At 37.2% G+C, this 16,945-nt stretch overlaps 2 protein-coding genes across 4 annotated transcripts in view; both read left to right on the top strand.

Moving 5' to 3' along the window:
- il21r.1 (interleukin 21 receptor, tandem duplicate 1) overlaps positions 1-5,863 on the top strand; it is a 64,772-nt gene extending 58,909 nt beyond the window's left edge. For all 3 annotated transcript variants that reach the window (XM_088084608.1, XM_088084607.1, XM_042490850.2), the window contains one exon: positions 3,695-5,863. In XM_088084608.1, coding sequence (XP_087940734.1) covers positions 3,695-4,450 — 756 coding nt within the window. In that variant the 3' untranslated portion in view covers positions 4,451-5,863. The remainder of the gene's footprint in view (positions 1-3,694) is intronic.
- Positions 5,864-10,170: 4,307 nt separating this feature from the next.
- LOC121945091 (interleukin-21 receptor-like) lies at positions 10,171-16,895 on the top strand. The gene is made up of 9 exons (XM_042489111.2): positions 10,171-10,243; positions 10,447-10,540; positions 11,446-11,566; positions 11,658-11,830; positions 12,665-12,816; positions 13,612-13,780; positions 14,031-14,127; positions 14,255-14,339; positions 15,115-16,895. Exons 2-9 carry the CDS (start codon positions 10,471-10,473, stop codon positions 15,625-15,627), a joined length of 1,380 nt encoding a protein of 459 aa, XP_042345045.1. The 5' UTR covers positions 10,171-10,243; positions 10,447-10,470; the 3' UTR covers positions 15,628-16,895.
- Positions 16,896-16,945: the final 50 nt, after the last annotated feature.

The raw sequence follows: 16,945 nt of genomic DNA, 5'->3' as shown, positions 1-16,945 counted from the left end.
TTTATGTGGCTTGTAACAAGCTAAAAACAGCCAGTTTTTCACTTGAAAGGGGCCCAAGGTGAAAATTATGTGGGTTTTTTTTTTAAATTTTTTATAGCTGTACTGATGTTTTTATGATTTTCCTTTCCATCACCTTTTTATATTTTCCCTTATGTAAATTCTCCTTTATGTCGTTTGACACCCAGGGATAAACTGTTATTTTTAATCACATATAATCCTTCACCTTCATGTTTGCTTATTTTAATCTTTAGGACTATGTTGCAAAAAGGGTCTCAAAATGGTCAAATTTCACTCTCACTTCTCAAAAGAAACTTGAAACATGCCCAAAACGTCTTACATAAAAGCACCTAGAAATATGCATGGTATGCAATAATGCTAAAAACATCAAACATCATTATAATGACATGTCACGTTGTGAGTTTTCAATAAAGAGCAGCTGTTGAGCAGTTTAAGCTCAGGGCCCAGTTGTTCCTAAATTGTTCCTAATAGTAAACAGTAAAGCAAAAAAACTAAAAGGAGAAAAAAGCATCTTCTTCCCATGAAATATTCCCCAATTAGCTGTCAAAACCCGACAAAAATCGTTTAAAGTTACAATCTCAAGGTTCTGTGTTTTGTTCTCTTTGGCGGCACTAATGGCGATACGTGGTGATTGCATTGTGTTTAGTGACTGTTTACATTGTTTATGAAATGTCGTCCCAGCAAGAGCACTGCTTATCCAGAGTGTGTGATCTTAAAAAAATGTAGCTGAATCCAGGTGATCAAATCCAATGTTGCTTTGAAAAAATGGCACGAAAGTCAGCTTTGGGCTCATAAAATAAACTGACTCTGAAGCATAACGTGGGATTTCCAAATCTTGATCGTTCTGATCCAGACAAAGTTTTTTTGAGCAGCTCGGCCCTGGAAACTAGATAGTTTTGGTATATAACATAATTTTGGTGCAATGTTTTTTTTCTGATTAAACAGAGAAATACAATTGTACATCTAATGAATTCAGGTCTCTCACTTGCACAGAACTAAGACTGACATTAGCTTACAATTTAGACAGATTTTCTGTACTGGAGTTTTCTTTTTTTGTTGTGTTTAATTCTGTCACTGTTGCTGCTGCACAGACAGTTACTTTGAGACCTGGATTGACCTCACTTTTCTTGTGCTGTGTTCAGACACCTTCACAAGTATTTAAACCTTTGAATCCTGCTTTGAAAATGTGGGGGAAAAGGCATTGGCAAGAAATGTTCTGCAAATTACAAAAAAAAGTATTTATAATTTGCAAAAGTTTTTTTTTAATCAATGCAAAATTATATATTTGAAATTATTTTTGCAGAATCATTTTAGGCTTTTTTTCCAGATTATTTCCTTTTTTAAAAAAAAAAAAAAAGTCACCATTTGTGCTAATTTCAGGTGATTTTCTTGTTATTTTTACCTTTTACATTTTTTCCCTTCAGATTTCTGGGTCATTTCTCCTTAATGTTGCCCATGTTGATGAAAGAAAGGGTTAAAGCTCAACCAGCTCACTGACTTGAGACCTGTGTGTAGTTGCAAATGTTGCTCAGCAGAGTGCGCTGCTGCAGCAAATAACAAAAGGGATCATAGTTTGAGAGAGGAAGTACTACAGAGATGATGAAACAGTTCTTTATTTAGCACTGCCTTCCTCTCATCTTTGTTCACTCTACTAAATGTGCTTGACCAGCTCAAATGAGGAATATTTTCTGCTATTATTAGATCAAATTTAAAATACTTTGTCCCTCACGGTAGGCAAGCTTGTTTTTGAAGCAAAAAACACACAGTGTGTGTGCATGCTTATTGAACCAAATATGATAAAATGTGATCATGTCTGTGGCATAAAGGCACATTAGAAACTGCAAGTTTACTTATCTTAATCTTTACGCAGAATAAACGGATCTCTTTAACCCTGCGTGTTCACAAAACTTGAAAGAAGTTTTTATTTGTATTTGTTTTAAATGCATGTGGCATAAAACACACAGCTCATGACTTAGTTTATAGAAGACTTGGTTTCAAACCCCCACTAGGGGGCAACAACGCTTCATGGGGGGGTTATGAGACCTTCTTGATTTTAAGGAATTTAAGAAAACATTTATAAAATATATACAGTAGGCCTATATCTCAGGATCTAATTCAGTAAATTAAAAAAAAGTTCTAAAAGTCCACTTGGACTTAAGGATACACTGAGATTTTGGTGATCATAGGTTGCTCTTACCTCACAAAGCACATTTTTGGCCATAATTCAAGAATTCATACCATAAATATCACAAAATTTCACACAAATGTGTAGTGGGATTAAATGATGAAGTGATGACATTTTATATTCAAAAGGTCCAAAGTCAGCTTCAATGTGACATCATAATGTTTTGCACTTTTCTGACCATTATTCAGCATCAAAGCTCAGGAACAGAAGGGGAGACATTTGGTCAGACACTGAATTGGTGACACTAATTTTGGGTGTCGACCTTGAAACTGTGCTGATTATATAGATTTTCTGAGCTGCCAGGGGAGAAGATGTGTGTGAAGTATCCATGTTTAAGAACGAGTAGCTTCTTTGCAGCAACATCTATATTTGAAGCTTTTTCTGCTATCATGGCTTCATATGAATATGGACAGACGTGGATATAAACTGTAACTTGACTGGTTTATAGAGGCATACAAACACGGGGCGGCAATTCTAGTTTATGAAATATGTTGTAATAGTACGCCAGTACTGAACTCTCAAATTCAGCAAACTAGATATAAATGTACTTAAATTTATTAGTTTACAAACAACAAATATGCAACCACTTACATGACATCATTCTAAATCTGGTGTAAAAATGCTTAAAAATGTGAGAGTGAAACGGTGCGTCCGCAGCGTGCAGTGCTCTGTGACAGGTGTGCAGCTCCTGACGTGTAATCAGGACATTTTTTACTCTATATCGCATCTTCAGGATCACTGCGACAGACTGAAGCAGCGCTTTTAGAAATCATTGTTCTAGTTTGACTTTGCTATCTGACTCTTGTGGTGCAGACTGCTGACGCTTTCTCAAAGGATCAGAGACGATTGAGCGTCCCTGATGAGCTCTGTGCCTCAGGATGTGGTGGCCTCTGCACATAGAAACTGATTCATGTTTATCTGGCCATCACCTTGCTGAATGGAGACTCTATGTGGCTGCAAAAGGTTTACATTTTTGGTATAATATACGTGCTGGTGTAAAGTCACATAGATCCGTTGGGCGGTTCAAGAATTGAAAGTGCATCAAAGTTAAAGTCCTAATTATACGTACATTATTATGTATTTATTGAGTACAAACCATACAAATGTGCTCCTATAATTATGGAGGGAATACAAGCAGACTCCAAAAATCCCTTTTTTTAATACCGAGAATAGCAGATATTTAATGCAACGTTAGAAAATTATATGGTTTCCTGTTCAGATAAACACAAGACAAAAGTTCAGACAGATATTTATCAATTTTATTGTTTCTGTTGTTGTTGTTTTTGTCTATTTCTTTGTTTTATAATGACATTATGCATTCTGCATCTTGCATGATTTTTCCTTGTTTTGTTTTTTTTTTCTAACTCTGCACTAGTTTCCTCTCGCTTGTGTTCAGTAGGAGTGTTTGGCTTTCTGTTGTTGTGTCCGCGTCCATGTATCCCATTTCATTCAGGCCTTTATATGTAATGTGTTCCATTTGCTGTGTTGCAGGAGTGGGTGAAGCCTTTATTCAACGAGTGCGATTACCTACAAGCTCAGATGATGAGCAACAAGCAGCACGACGTCCTTCAGTGGAACACTGAGAAACAAAGCTACAGCGAGGACAACGAGATGAAACACGCCGGTCACTTCCTCCCCGTGCTGCAGCCTCACAGCAACTCGCTGCTGTTCTTCCAGGACGGCGACAGCTTTCAGGGCACCGGCCACTCCACCGGACACATCTCCATCCACACTGTGACCCTGTCTGGAGAAGAAGAGTTTGAGGAGGAAGTCGGGTCACAAAGCTCTGTAAACACCCTCAGAAGTTACCAAGGTGGAGAGAGCTTCGGTTCATTTGAGGAAGACAACAGAGAACACGCCGGCTACGATTTGGAGGAATCTCGTAGGCAGAGTGGGATTTTACCACCGCATGAAAACCAAATATCTAACAACTTATCACTAGAAGATATAAACTTTCAGCCACGTGAGCAACTTGATGAACCAGAGAGGGTGTCACTCAACTCGTTCGTCTCAAACGAGCAGTCAGAAGACGGCTACCCTCACGTGGACTTGGACACCATCGACAGCGGTTTTGGAGAGTGCAGCAGCCCCGGAGCCTCGGACTCAAACATGGCAGAGCAGAGGGACTCTGATTTATTTCAGGAGCACAAAAGCTCCAATTCGAACTACGTCAAGCAGTGGATGATCTGTAGCACTACTCAAGAAGACTCGAGCAATTTAGAGAACGAACTCCAGGAAACACAGTGATCATCACGACTGATTTACTGCCACAAAAATATTTTTTGGCTCAGTGGGACACGCATATAAAAAAAAAAAACAATATTGTTGACGTTTCCAGAAAATACACATAAGTGAGTTGGAAGTATCTGCTGGGCATATAATCCTTTAGGATCAGTTCATAATGATGTTTTTTTTAAATTTTGCACTTTGTATCATGTAAACAGTCAGGCTTCTTTGCTTTAGTTTTTAATTTTTTATTTTTGCTTTTTAAAGGCAGGTCAAAGAGTCCAGAGACAAAGATATGTTCAGACAGATGGGGATGACATTTAATGAAGACTGGAGTTTGCCAACATAGTGATTATTTTTTAAGTCTCGATTTATATTTAGATCAGTCTTTTATTAATTTATCATTTAAAATATTTTTTTTTTTCAAAGATATCTTTTTATATATTCATTTTTATGCCTCTGTACCGGTGATAGTTGTGGCCGGAGGCATTGTTTTCTGGTTGTGTGTCCATCACACTCTTGTGAACATGATATCTCAACAACACCCTGAGGAAGTTTCATCAGATTTGACACAAAACTCAACAATAACCTGATCAGACTTTGGTGGTTGCAGGACAAAGGTCAAGGTGGCTGTGAGCTCGCCTATCTAATTATCGTGAACACAGTATATCAAGAAACTCTGAGGGAGTTTCTTCAGTGACCTCAAAAAACATGTTTGGTCATATTTCAATAATGCATTTGTTAAAATATCACATGAGTGCCAAATGGGATACAATGATAAGGTAATGATGTTTCTTATCAACATTATAGTCATCACATCATATCCATGCAAATACAACATTTGCTTTTGTAATGTATCAGTTTATTGATAGATCATTATTAATTACAGAGAAAGTCAATAATTCTTATTACGCTCTAGACACAATAGACATGCAATGAGGGATTGAAATATTGCACATTGCTTTGATTTATTCCACTGAAGGATGCTTTGTTTTAAATAGTGTTTGTCACTGTACTGTATATACAGCTTCATTTTTTCATGGTCATGCACGATTCATTAGCTTGTACTGGAGCACCAGCATGCATGCTGCCTTATCAAGATCTCTGATAATGTCTGCTTTCCTTGCACATGCATTTTCTCAGTAACCACTGTAACCAACTGTGCTGTTTTTCGCAAGTCAGTAAAAAGAGCAAACTTGGAGCAAATTGTTATCATCTGTAAACACCTCAGCCGAGACCTCATTCAGCACAACAAAGTGGAAAAGCAGTTTTGACAAATTGTTCTTTCACCGTAAGTTATATACAGTATTTGCAGGATATATTTGTTCTATGTATAGTTACCACATATTCACAGCTGTGGAAGTGCAGTATTTTATTGTTCTAATGGGGAAAATATTTTCAAAAAACATGTTAACAGAGACAAAATTAATATTCTCTTGGCCCTTGTGTATTTTTCCTATTCTCTGCAACTGTAGCTATGACATGACTTTCAGATATTTGAAGAGTTTGAAACTTCACATTTTCCAGGTTTTTTTGCACATCATAAACTGATAATATCTAACAATGTAAAAATGTTTTTCCTATTGAAAGGGCATCTAAATGTAGCTGTAGTGGGAGGGGGGAAGTGTGTCTCATTTACTTTCCAAGTCCAGAGTTTCCCTGACAGCTAACGGTCTCACAATGTCGATTGTTGTTTAAGTCTGTTTCTTCACCTTGCGTCAAACTGCTGGTTAATGTCAATACTTTCCACAAGCTTCTGATGCAATATTTATTAATAACAGTTTTTTAACACATATAAATAATACCTTCATTCACATGTAGTGTAGTCTGCTTACAGCGACATGCAGACGAGGACAATGTAGACAAGTTGTCAGAGGTTAAAAAAAAAAATCCCCGACACATTGTAGGAAGAGATAAAAAGTGCTTGTGTAGCGTGGATCTGTAACCTCTACTTGTTGACCTCGTACACCAGCTTCAAGTCTGCACACACTACAGTGTACACAGCGATGATCAAACATCTAAGTGAAGTGACAATAAGCAAAAAGCTTCTTTGAGTGAAAGGGGACTTAACAAAGTAGCAAGCTATGGATGTCGAAGTGTAGTTTGTAATTATGCATGTTTTTGTTCAATTCTGTCTCACCCCCAACTCATCAAATATTGATGCCTGGTCAGTGGCCCCTTGGCATCAGACACTGCTGCACAGAGGCACCCTTTAGCAGCGATATGAGACAACTCGGGCGGCAGCATTTGTTGACGCTCCGGTCAACTAACATAGCATGAAGAGCAAAATATTCCACATTTGGCGGGTGGAAGGGGAGATGGATGGGTCAAACAAACCCTAGACTTTCACCCAGGAGCCTGCTTTGTCAAGTGTGAAACCCAAAGTAAGTGGTGTTGTTTTAACCCTCCTGTTATGTTGGGGGTCAGTTTGAACAATTTAAATAAATATTTTTAATTATTTTTAATTTGGAAAATATTTTAAAGCATTTTTTAAGTATGACTGAATAACTGATAACTTTTACTGAACTTAATTAGTGTAATCAACTTTTAAAGTAGAAAATGTAGAAATGTAGTAGAAATACGTTACACAGAGATCTCCTTGCTGTAATGTCAACTGAGCATAACAGGAGGAATAATAACAATGTTAAAGAAGATCAAATACTTTTAGAGTTTTCAAGGCTGATTTCTTAATTCTGGTTTGGTTTCTAAACTGCACATGTAGTTTACATAGTGCTTTGACACACACAACAACAAAAAGCCAAACAGCTCTATTAAACACAAGCAAGAAGAAACTAAGGTAGAGTTAGAATAAAATTATAAACAGAGGACAAATAATGCAAGATGCAGGATGCATAATGTCAAAAAAAATACAAAGAAATAGACTTAAAACAACCACAACAGAAACCACAAACAAAAGGAAATAGACAAGATAAAACAGAAATGGTAAAATAGATCAAAATAAATAAAAAGACAAAAAAAATTATAAAAAAGATGACATCACATAAAGCAAATCTATAAAAATGGGTTTTAAAAAGTGGTTTAAACGAAGTCACATACAAGATCATATAAACAGCAACAGTGACAGCCACAGACAACAGACATTTGGTGTATATGGTGCGATGTAGTGAAAGGCAGTATTCCCAAGTACAGCCCAATTTCAATGAAGTTGGGGACATTGTGTAAACGTATATAAAAACAGAATACAATGATTTGCATATTGTTTTCAACCTAAACTCAATTGAGTACACTACAAAGACAAAATATTTCATGTTCGAACTGATAAACTTTATTATTTTTTTTGCAAATATGTACTTATTTTGAATTTGATGCCTGCAGCATGTTCCAAAAAAGCTGCCTGGATTCGCAAATCATTAAATTCTGTTTTTATTTACATTTTACACAACATCCCATCTTCATTGGACTTGGGGTTTGTATTTGCCCCAAGTGGTTTTGAATTTGCGAAATTGTGCTATACAGTGGCAACTTCAGTGAAAGACATTTATTCGCCAAAAATTATATACATGCAGTTCTTCTTGAAAGTTGAGACAAGTGATGAGCATATTTATCTCCTGTGATAACATGCAGGGCACAGTGACAAACTGTGTCAAGTTGTTTTAAAGAGAACAAGGTATCTCCTTAATCAAGCACAGGACATGGTGGTTGACTGCATAGTCGTTTTCCTGTCCTCAAGAGAAAAACATACTTTATTCTGATGTAAGAAACCTTTTTTTCTTTCATCGTGATAGTTTATGCCAGTTGTTCCAGGTGAAAGTAAGATTTCTATCTAACCAAATTCAGAAAATGAGCAGCTTTATTTCAGCAATTTAATGTGGACTTGTGACAGGAAGATGAAGATCGAGTCACAGGTACCTGTGAGTGAAACAGTTTTTGTTTTATCATCATTCAATGCAGGATTGAAGTTTTGTCTGTAGAACATCAAACGTAGACTGTAAGTCTGTGCAGGAGTAAAACAATTTTTATGCAGATTGTAAATAAAAGTGGACCAAGTACAGAGCCCTGTTGTACCCCCTTTGAAGAGGTAGGTCGATGGGAGACCATCAGTGCAGAACGGCTGTGTTCTGTTAGATAAATCGTGCTATGGAAAAATACATAGGCGTTATATAAGCAGTTGGTTCTTTGCATATGACGTTAAACATCAGTGAATTGTCCAGATGAAGGGCAGCTGGAGGCAAAGACTACTAACACTACACAAATGCCAGTGACTTATGGCAGTTCCAGTTGGTTAACTTTGCCATCTTAAGTCCAGAAAATAATAGGATTTAAAGGGAGAAGTTAAAAAAAATCACTAAGAGCCAGTGGTAGATGTGGTTCAAAATCCAAAAAATGTCTTCAGTCTAGAAGAACAGTCAACTTATTTTAAAGCGTTGCATTGTGCTGGCACTATGCCGTGACAACTTTTTCCTGTCTTTAGCCACAACCCAGATCTTTAACAGCATTTCACCACACCTCTAGGCATGGTTGACTTAGGTTGTGGAAAATAGTAGCTTAACCCTTTGAAACGTAAGCAAATTGTTCTGATTTCTTTCAAAAACTTCAGAAGAAGGCAATAAGCAAGACAAAGAACAAATGATTCAAAAGCTCACAAGAAATTAGTTTTTTTTAAAAAAAAGAAAATTACCTGTAAAAAAAACCAAATAGACAGAAAAAAAACCCAAACAAACAGGGCAAACAAGACTTGGAAAAAGTGCTTAAAATACTATAATAATTTTAATAACAAAATTTTAAATGTGATAATTACAAATATGGTTTTTACATGGCATTTTTATTTTTACCCAAGACATTTTTCCCTGGCTTTTGTAAAAATAATTTTCTAAATCTACTCATGTCTTCCACTTTGTGGGTCATTTTTTATCAAGTTGCTTATTGCCTTTTTTTCTCTTGTTTTTGAAAGAAATTGCATCAACTGCTTAGGTTTCAAAGGGTTAAACAATTGTGAGAGGGGCTTGCAAGCAGCACGAGAAAAGAAATATAGCTCCAGGTTCCAAAGCCCTTTGAAACCCTGGTTAAAGTTTGCTAATAGGGCCAAACTCATACACATAATCGCTGCCAGGATAGTTGGTCTCCCCTTAACACAGTGCCACAGTTCTTCTACAAAGCTACATGGTGTTCATGTTGAGATGTTACTTTTGGGATGCTGACTTTTCCTCTCTGCTCTGTGTCATCAGTAAATGCAGGAAGATAGCAAATTGAAGAAATAAATGGAGGCGTAAATACAGATGTTTCCATACAATGCTCCCTGAGTGGTTTGATGAGTATTACAGTGACGTGATTAATGTTTTGCAATATGTAGTCACTACATCTCAATCCAGCTGAACGCCTACAGTGTTCAGTCCCATCATCAATAAATACAAATGAGGAAATATATTTTGTACGAGTAGTGTTCAGAAACAAAGAGGAAGTTTGGCTACTTCAAGCTTCATTGTAAAAAGAATTCATGTTTAATTCATTGTTTTTTTTTGACAAAAGGCAACATTCAGTTGCAACATTATGATTAAAATCAAGACAACGAAAAGTATAATTCATAGAGACATGAAAAGACAACCACTGAAGTCAGAGGCAATACTAGATTCTATATATATACTGCTTTTGGTCTTCAAATGTTTTCCTGGCACTGAACAAAAGCACGTGCCCAAAACCAAACCAAAAAGATAAAAAAGGAAAAAGAAAAAGAAAAAAAAACCTGTGACGTGAGACAGGTTTGACTTCCTGTGATGCAACCAGTGATAAGTTAAACCTCAGTTCCATCTCTCATTCACTGACTGAGACATCAGTAGCACCAGGACAGCCCCAGAGGTAATGCCACTTTTTCGTTCTTTTCACATCATAGTCACAACTTTTGATTCTTTTAAACAATAAAAACTCGATGTACATTACATTTGTGAATTTGCTGTAACCATACCACAGACATACATTTGTGTGAAGGTACTTTAATGATAAATCTACAGCGGTAAATCTAATGAGACATTTAAGAACACATGTTTCATTTGTAATTACAGTGTGATACTCACGTCCATGGCGACATGACGTGTCCGCAGCTGCTGCTCGTGTGTTGGTGCTGCAGCATCCTCGCTGTGACCAGCTGCATCAGAGGTACGGCTCACTTGTCTGAATGCACCGATATTTCCTTATATATTTATATATATTTTCTTGTCTCGTATCTCATCTTGTGGTCTTCACATCAAATTCTCCCCCTTTGCGTGATTAACAACCCTCATAACTTATTCCGACCACAGTGGGAGGTTAAGGGGAAATGTTAACATGAGAGATGTAAAGTGATAATTGTAATCATCATGTTACTGTACGTGATGATTCGAATTACCGTCATCTGTGAGTAAAATTAGAGTAATAATTTGATTACACCAGTCATGGAAAGTAACCGTGTACATCTACTCAAGTATTGTGCAAAGTACATTTTTGAAGTGAGGAAAAATGTTTCATTTCTTTGTTGCCACTGACAGGCTCATTGTTATTGTAAGCATCATGACTGTGCTCAGGATAGGTGTCACATTGCAGCCTTTTTCGTCGCTACTGGCTGCAGTGGTCCCTCAATACTGGACCATTTCAAAAATTGTTGTCTTCATCAGTCATTTACACAGAAATGTGGTAAAATAGGGTTTAAAAATACAGAAGTTTCCCTTTAAGTGAAGGATCTAAAAACTTCTTCCATCATTGCATGACTCAGTATTTCAGTAAATCAACTTATTATATCAAATTTATTTTTCATTGTATAATTATTTTTTTGAAATATTGGAAGAATAAGAATATTTGATAATTTAATTTATTTAATATAGTATTATCATTATTATTATTATTATGTCTGATATCTGTAAAACCAGAAGATGACACTAACTAACTTATTAAACCATGTTTCTGTGTTGTTTGTGATGTGTGCCACAGCAAGCTATTATGCATGTACAATACAGTTTCTGCAATATCATAGATTGTGTTAAAATGTGCACAACAATAATCTTTTTTTTCTCACTCGCTTTCTGTAGTTGATGGGTATTCATGTGTCAGTGCGTACTGGGACACAGTTACTTGTGTCTTGAACATCAGCGGTAATCCTGAGGAACAGTCAAACACCACCTACAGCCTGACGTTCGTCGACGGGTGGGGGTAATGGCACTTTTTACACAATTATGTATATGAATAAAAGAACTTACCCAAATGGAAATTAATGCTTGTTTTGTTTTTTTTTCATCTCTAGGGATGGTTTGGAGATTCCCTGTCCGCTTGTGGTGATGAATCACAGTCACATCTGTGTGTGTAAAGTCAAAGGGAACTCAGACAGATTCTGCAATTCTGACAAATATGACATAAATCTTTGTCACAATTCCAACTGCCATCCTGTAACGAAAGCTTTTGAACCATCACAGCACAGTAAGTATGAATTAACTTATTAAATGTCTGTGTGATTTACATGTGTGTTTATGTTTGTGTTTATTTGTACGCAGATGTTTCTGCGTGATATTCAGTCTATTAAAATGACACTTAAGAAATTAGATATTTCCAAAGCGTGGCACCTTTGTTATTCAGGAGACATACCAAAAGTGTGGACTGAAGTCATGTGATTTAGCATTAACTAAATTAGCATTAACACTATTCATTCCCATCAAGTCAAGACTTCATTCCCTTAGATCCACTTTGAAGCAATCTGACAGCATCCAAACAAATTGCAAGAGAGAACCATGAAGAATGTTACGTTACTGAGCAACAGTTGAGAAAAAATCCACAAAAGATAATTTTGTTTGTGTACAAAAACTACTCAGTCAACAACAAACAATTTGCAATACACAAAATCAAAAAATTACAGATACAGATGCAAAAATGTAATGCAAATTTGCTTCAACAAATAATTTTTTTAGGATTTTGGTCAGTTTAATACATTACTACACTGTTGTCAAAATGTCATTACATTTGGTGAATAGTGCATTTTGGCTTGTTTAGGACTCAAACTCAAAGGCTAGGACTTGAGACTGGACTCAGATCTTGACTGTCTTGACTTTGGACTCGACTGGAGATTTTCCTGTGTTTACTTGGGATTGATTTGGGACATGCCTTTCATGACTTGTGACTTGATTTGGGACTTGATCTGATCTGACCTCTGGGGGATACTTCACAAACATTGGGCTGTTCCTGTGCAAAATATTCTTTACACATCAGACAGGTTTTGTTATACTTTGTAGATAATGCTTTGATAATGTTTGTGATCAGTTCAGCCGACTCCTCCGCACCAAGCTGAGGTCCAACAAACACCAGAAACTTTCAACATCACTTGGAAAAGTGGGTATGAAGACCATCCGTTCCTCATCGGTGCCCTCGGCTACGAACTGTTACTTCAAACATCTCAAAGCGCTGAGAGCAAGGTAAGATCTACAATTAAAGGTCCAGTGTGCAGGATTTAGGGGCATGTACATTTTAAATAATATTCAGTACAATGTTTTCATTAGTTTATACTCACCTGAAACTCTTAGCCTTGACAACCAAACCGATCCCTGCTCTACACTGTCGGCCCTCGCTGTCGCTACTCAGCTTGATTCAACATGCTGAATGAGAAATCACTCCGACAGTGCAGAGGAAGCGAAACAGGACAGCGAAAAGTAAAACAAGGAGCTTCAGTATTTAGCATCTGAGCTCTTTGGCAGTAACGTTTCCTGATAGTTTGTGTATTTGTTCACAGCTGCCCGTTGAATACACTCTTTCAACATTAGATTGTGTTATTAATGTGCTTACTGGTTAACTCGGGTCAAGACGGTCCTCTGGTTTCCGTTTTTGAGATACAGATGACTGCTGTCTGCTGGAATAGATGGAATTTCCTCTCACGCAGGCACAGATTTTACACGCCTTAAGAGTCATTGTGTTTACTTTAGAATAAGCCATTTATATATACATATAAAGGGGTTCCTCTTCCACAGAGTCCACCAAGTTGTTTCTACAGTAGCCCAGAAAGGACAAATCAAATGGCTCCAGATGAGGTCATTTATGTTTTTGCGTCAGTCAACAGCTACATGCTCAGCACATGGGAGAAGTTTCAGTTCTGCAACCTCATTGGTAGATCTCACTAAATCCTGCACAGGACCTTTGGAAAAAGCATTGTCAATATGTTTTACTAAAATAAGATCTAATGATAATTGTGTTTGACTGTTTCAACCTCACCTCAGACTCTTCATCCCAATTTACACGAGAGGTTTAAATATATTCCAAGGTCACTACTTCAACCAGGTGCTACATATTGCATCAAAGTGAGATCTATACCTAAAAATCAGGACTATGAAGGAACTTGGAGTGAATGGGGTCCATCGACATGCTGGAAAAATGAAGCAGGAGAAGGTAGTGACACTTTTTCTTTGAAGGCTTCATGACACTGTTTTGTCCCTGAGTTGTGTGTCTCAGCGTTGTCAAGACCAATTATTTTTTATTGTATGAATGACTTGAGTCACAGTTTCATATACTTCAAACAAACCCACCCCCTCTTATCACCGCCTTCATAGAATAATACTAATAACTAACCAGCAAGCAATAGACTTACGGTCTTCTCTATGACTCACTAATTCTGTGGTATTTCACAAAACTTTCTCAGAACAAGATAAAACATTAGTCATTTTAATCAAATCTGTGATCCCCGTGGTTGTGGCTGTTGGAGTCCTGCTGTTTGTGTTCTACTGTCCTGCTGCAAGGTAAAGCATCTGTACAGCAAAATGTTGAAAGGGGAAATTTTACAATCATTCTGCACAATCAATTTCATCTGCTCTGCCTATTGTTTGCATGGTTGACTGATCTTGTATTTCATGATTTGCTTGACAGAATGAAGATAAAAACTCTGTCCCACACACCATCACCAGCACCTTTCTTTCAACCTCTCTTTCAACAATACGAAGGCAATCTCCAGGTGAGGCGGTGACACGATATCCTCTTGTTCATTCTCTGTTATATGGTATTAATGTAGGAAGTAGACATTAAGTGTTGCCCAGAAGTCTGTTGCAAACCATAATTAGATTTAGTTTAATTTCATATTGACCTCAGTGGATGTATCGTTTCACAGGAATAAACAGAAATACACAGGACGTGATACAAAGTGCAAAAGGAAACGATTGTCAATAAGCATCCTGTTTTCCAAGAGTTGGTGTAATAATCTAAGAAAATATTCTCATTGTGTGTTTCTGCAAACCACTAATTTGTTACTTTTACGTGTTTCATATGAATCAATCATATTTTTTTGTTTGTTAGAAAACAAACAAAAAAACAGTTATTTTTGGCAAGCTTTTGCTTTGTTTCCACCAGTATCTGCAGCATTTCCAACCTGGTTTGTGGCACCATACCTAGGTGCTTTTTTTACAGAACCTGGGAAGTTTTTGGCACCTACCTCAGACCTCTGTGTTCTTTACAGGCACATCACAGTGTTTCCCGGCAGCATTTGAGGCACAAAGCATGGATGTTTTATGCCAAAACATGATCTTTTCCTAACCATAATCAAGTGTTTTCCTTTTTTTTTTCTTTTTTTTTGCCTAAATCTGCATTAAATTGAAGTCACAGGGATTGGGACGGTTTCTTGAGTTTCTGCAAAAACAAATGAGTCTTTCCATTGTATGTTGTGAGTAACGTGCTTTAGTCAAAATGAGTCATGCACCCTCATCACACTTAGTGTTTCTTTTCTGAATTTCCAGGAATGGTTTTCACCTCGTGGCAAATTTGTACTTACATATAAAACTGAGGAAATCTTGACAACTGATGTGATCGTTGTCCCCAAACCCATCACAAAGGACCCAGAGGAGAACCAGAACTTCCACAGCCCTCCAGTGACACAGCTGGCTTTCCCTCAGTGTCAAACCTCTTATGTTGGCTTACCCGGGACACATGAGGCGTCCCCGCCTCTAACAATGGTCTGTCCAGGGAACATGTCTTACACTCAGTTGCCCTGTTCCATCTGGGGGGTTGGCACTGGAGAGGCAGAAGTTGTCTCCTCTCTGCCTAAAGATTTCTTCAACATTAGCCATGTAGACTCCGGCTGTGAGGACCCAACCCAGAGCCCAGAGTGCAGTTTACCGAACAGTCCTGTAGAAGACAGCCCACCACCGTGTTACTGCAGCGATTACTGCATTCTCAACAAAACCACAAAAGGTTTCGCTCCTGTTTTAGTGACCAAAGATAACAGAATAAATGCTTTGTCTGAAAGCTAAAGAGATGATCCCGTCATAAGAATGGCAACACTTGGTGGGTTTTCATTACAGATTTGCACAAAACTTAAGCAGTAGTTTCAAAACATCGATAAAACACATTTGCAAGATGATTGTGAATCTCCACTGAGTGATGTTATGTCACTTCTCCTCTGGCAATAACATTCCAAGAAGCATGGCGATGGATGTTCAGATCATTAGCAGGTTTATTTTTATTGCAGCCACCACACTAGCCATCATTTCCAATCGCAGGGGACATAGGCGTGTTACATGAGCAATAATGGAAAGGCAAGCCCCTTATACATGGGAGCGGCCATGTATGTGGGATTTTCTCTGAGGTGATAGTCTATGATTTCCTAGAGGAATTGTGGATTCAAAACTTCTGGATGATCCGCTCAACGTTGAAGAGTTATGTGATGCAGTAACACCTCTCGCAGCGCCCGGTGCATCATGGCCGAGGGAGCCAGTTCTTATTGACAAGCACGAAGCCATAGCATCATGTGACCTGTTAAAGTGACAAAAGTGTTTCCATTGCAGTTTTACAAAATATGGCTTTTTCAAATGGCCTGAAATACCACCTTATACAAGTGTGACATGGATTTTTTTGGAAATTGAAGTGTTTCCATTATACATATTTTATATCCGCAATTTCAATTTGTGCAATTTTAGGGTTAATGGAAACCCACCTACGATCACAATGGCTCTATGATGCTTTGCAGGAAATGGTCATAATGCAATGGACCATTTGATTGTACACGATTATCTCTCATTTTATGAAGAAAACACAACACATGTGGTAGGTTTGTGCCCTGGCTCACTTATCTTTTACACTTGATACATACTGTATTTTATTACAATATGAACTTAAGAATGTAATGACATGTGAATGTCCCTGATCTTCACATCAGCTTTGAATGTATTCAGTGCACAGCTCAGCTTGTGCTTGCACTTTGCCTTTACCTTTTGATGATGATAAATGATGAAACATGAATGTTTTTATTGTAATGTCTTAATGATCTAATATTGTCACATATGATAATATGTCAGTGGGGGTCAGTTGATACTTAAAATATCTTTTGCTGAAAAAACTTTTGCTCTTTTACTTAAGTAGAATTTTAAATGCATTTTACTTCTATTTTAGTATTTTTTTACATTGTGGTATTACACCTTTTACCTAAGTAGGCCTGCAGCATCTTAGGTCTTCCTACACCATGGCTATTGTTATTATAATTATTATTATGAATAAAATATAAATGTATATAATCAAAAAATGGGCAGTTAATTTTGAAATTATTCATATATCATTATTGTCGTAATATAT

This window comes from Plectropomus leopardus, chromosome 11 (assembly GCF_026936395.1).
Source record: "Plectropomus leopardus strain MGB_pleo_1.0 chromosome 11, ASM2693639v1, whole genome shotgun sequence".
NCBI lineage: Eukaryota > Metazoa > Chordata > Actinopteri > Perciformes > Serranidae > Plectropomus > Plectropomus leopardus.
The sequence above is the reverse complement of the archived record's forward strand: the minus strand, read 5'-3'. Positions and strand labels throughout refer to the sequence as shown.

Excerpts from the sequence above, each read along its gene's own strand:
- LOC121945091 (XM_042489111.2), top strand. The coding sequence starts at position 10,471 with ATGACGTGTCCGCAGCTGCTGCTCGTGTGTTGGTGCTGCAGCATCCTC. Across the intron at positions 12,817-13,611 it reads CTCAAAGCGCTGAGAGCAAG|ACTCTTCATCCCAATTTACA; the intron begins GTAAGATCTACA and ends ACCTCACCTCAG. Across the intron at positions 14,340-15,114 it reads AATACGAAGGCAATCTCCAG|GAATGGTTTTCACCTCGTGG; the intron begins GTGAGGCGGTGA and ends CTGAATTTCCAG.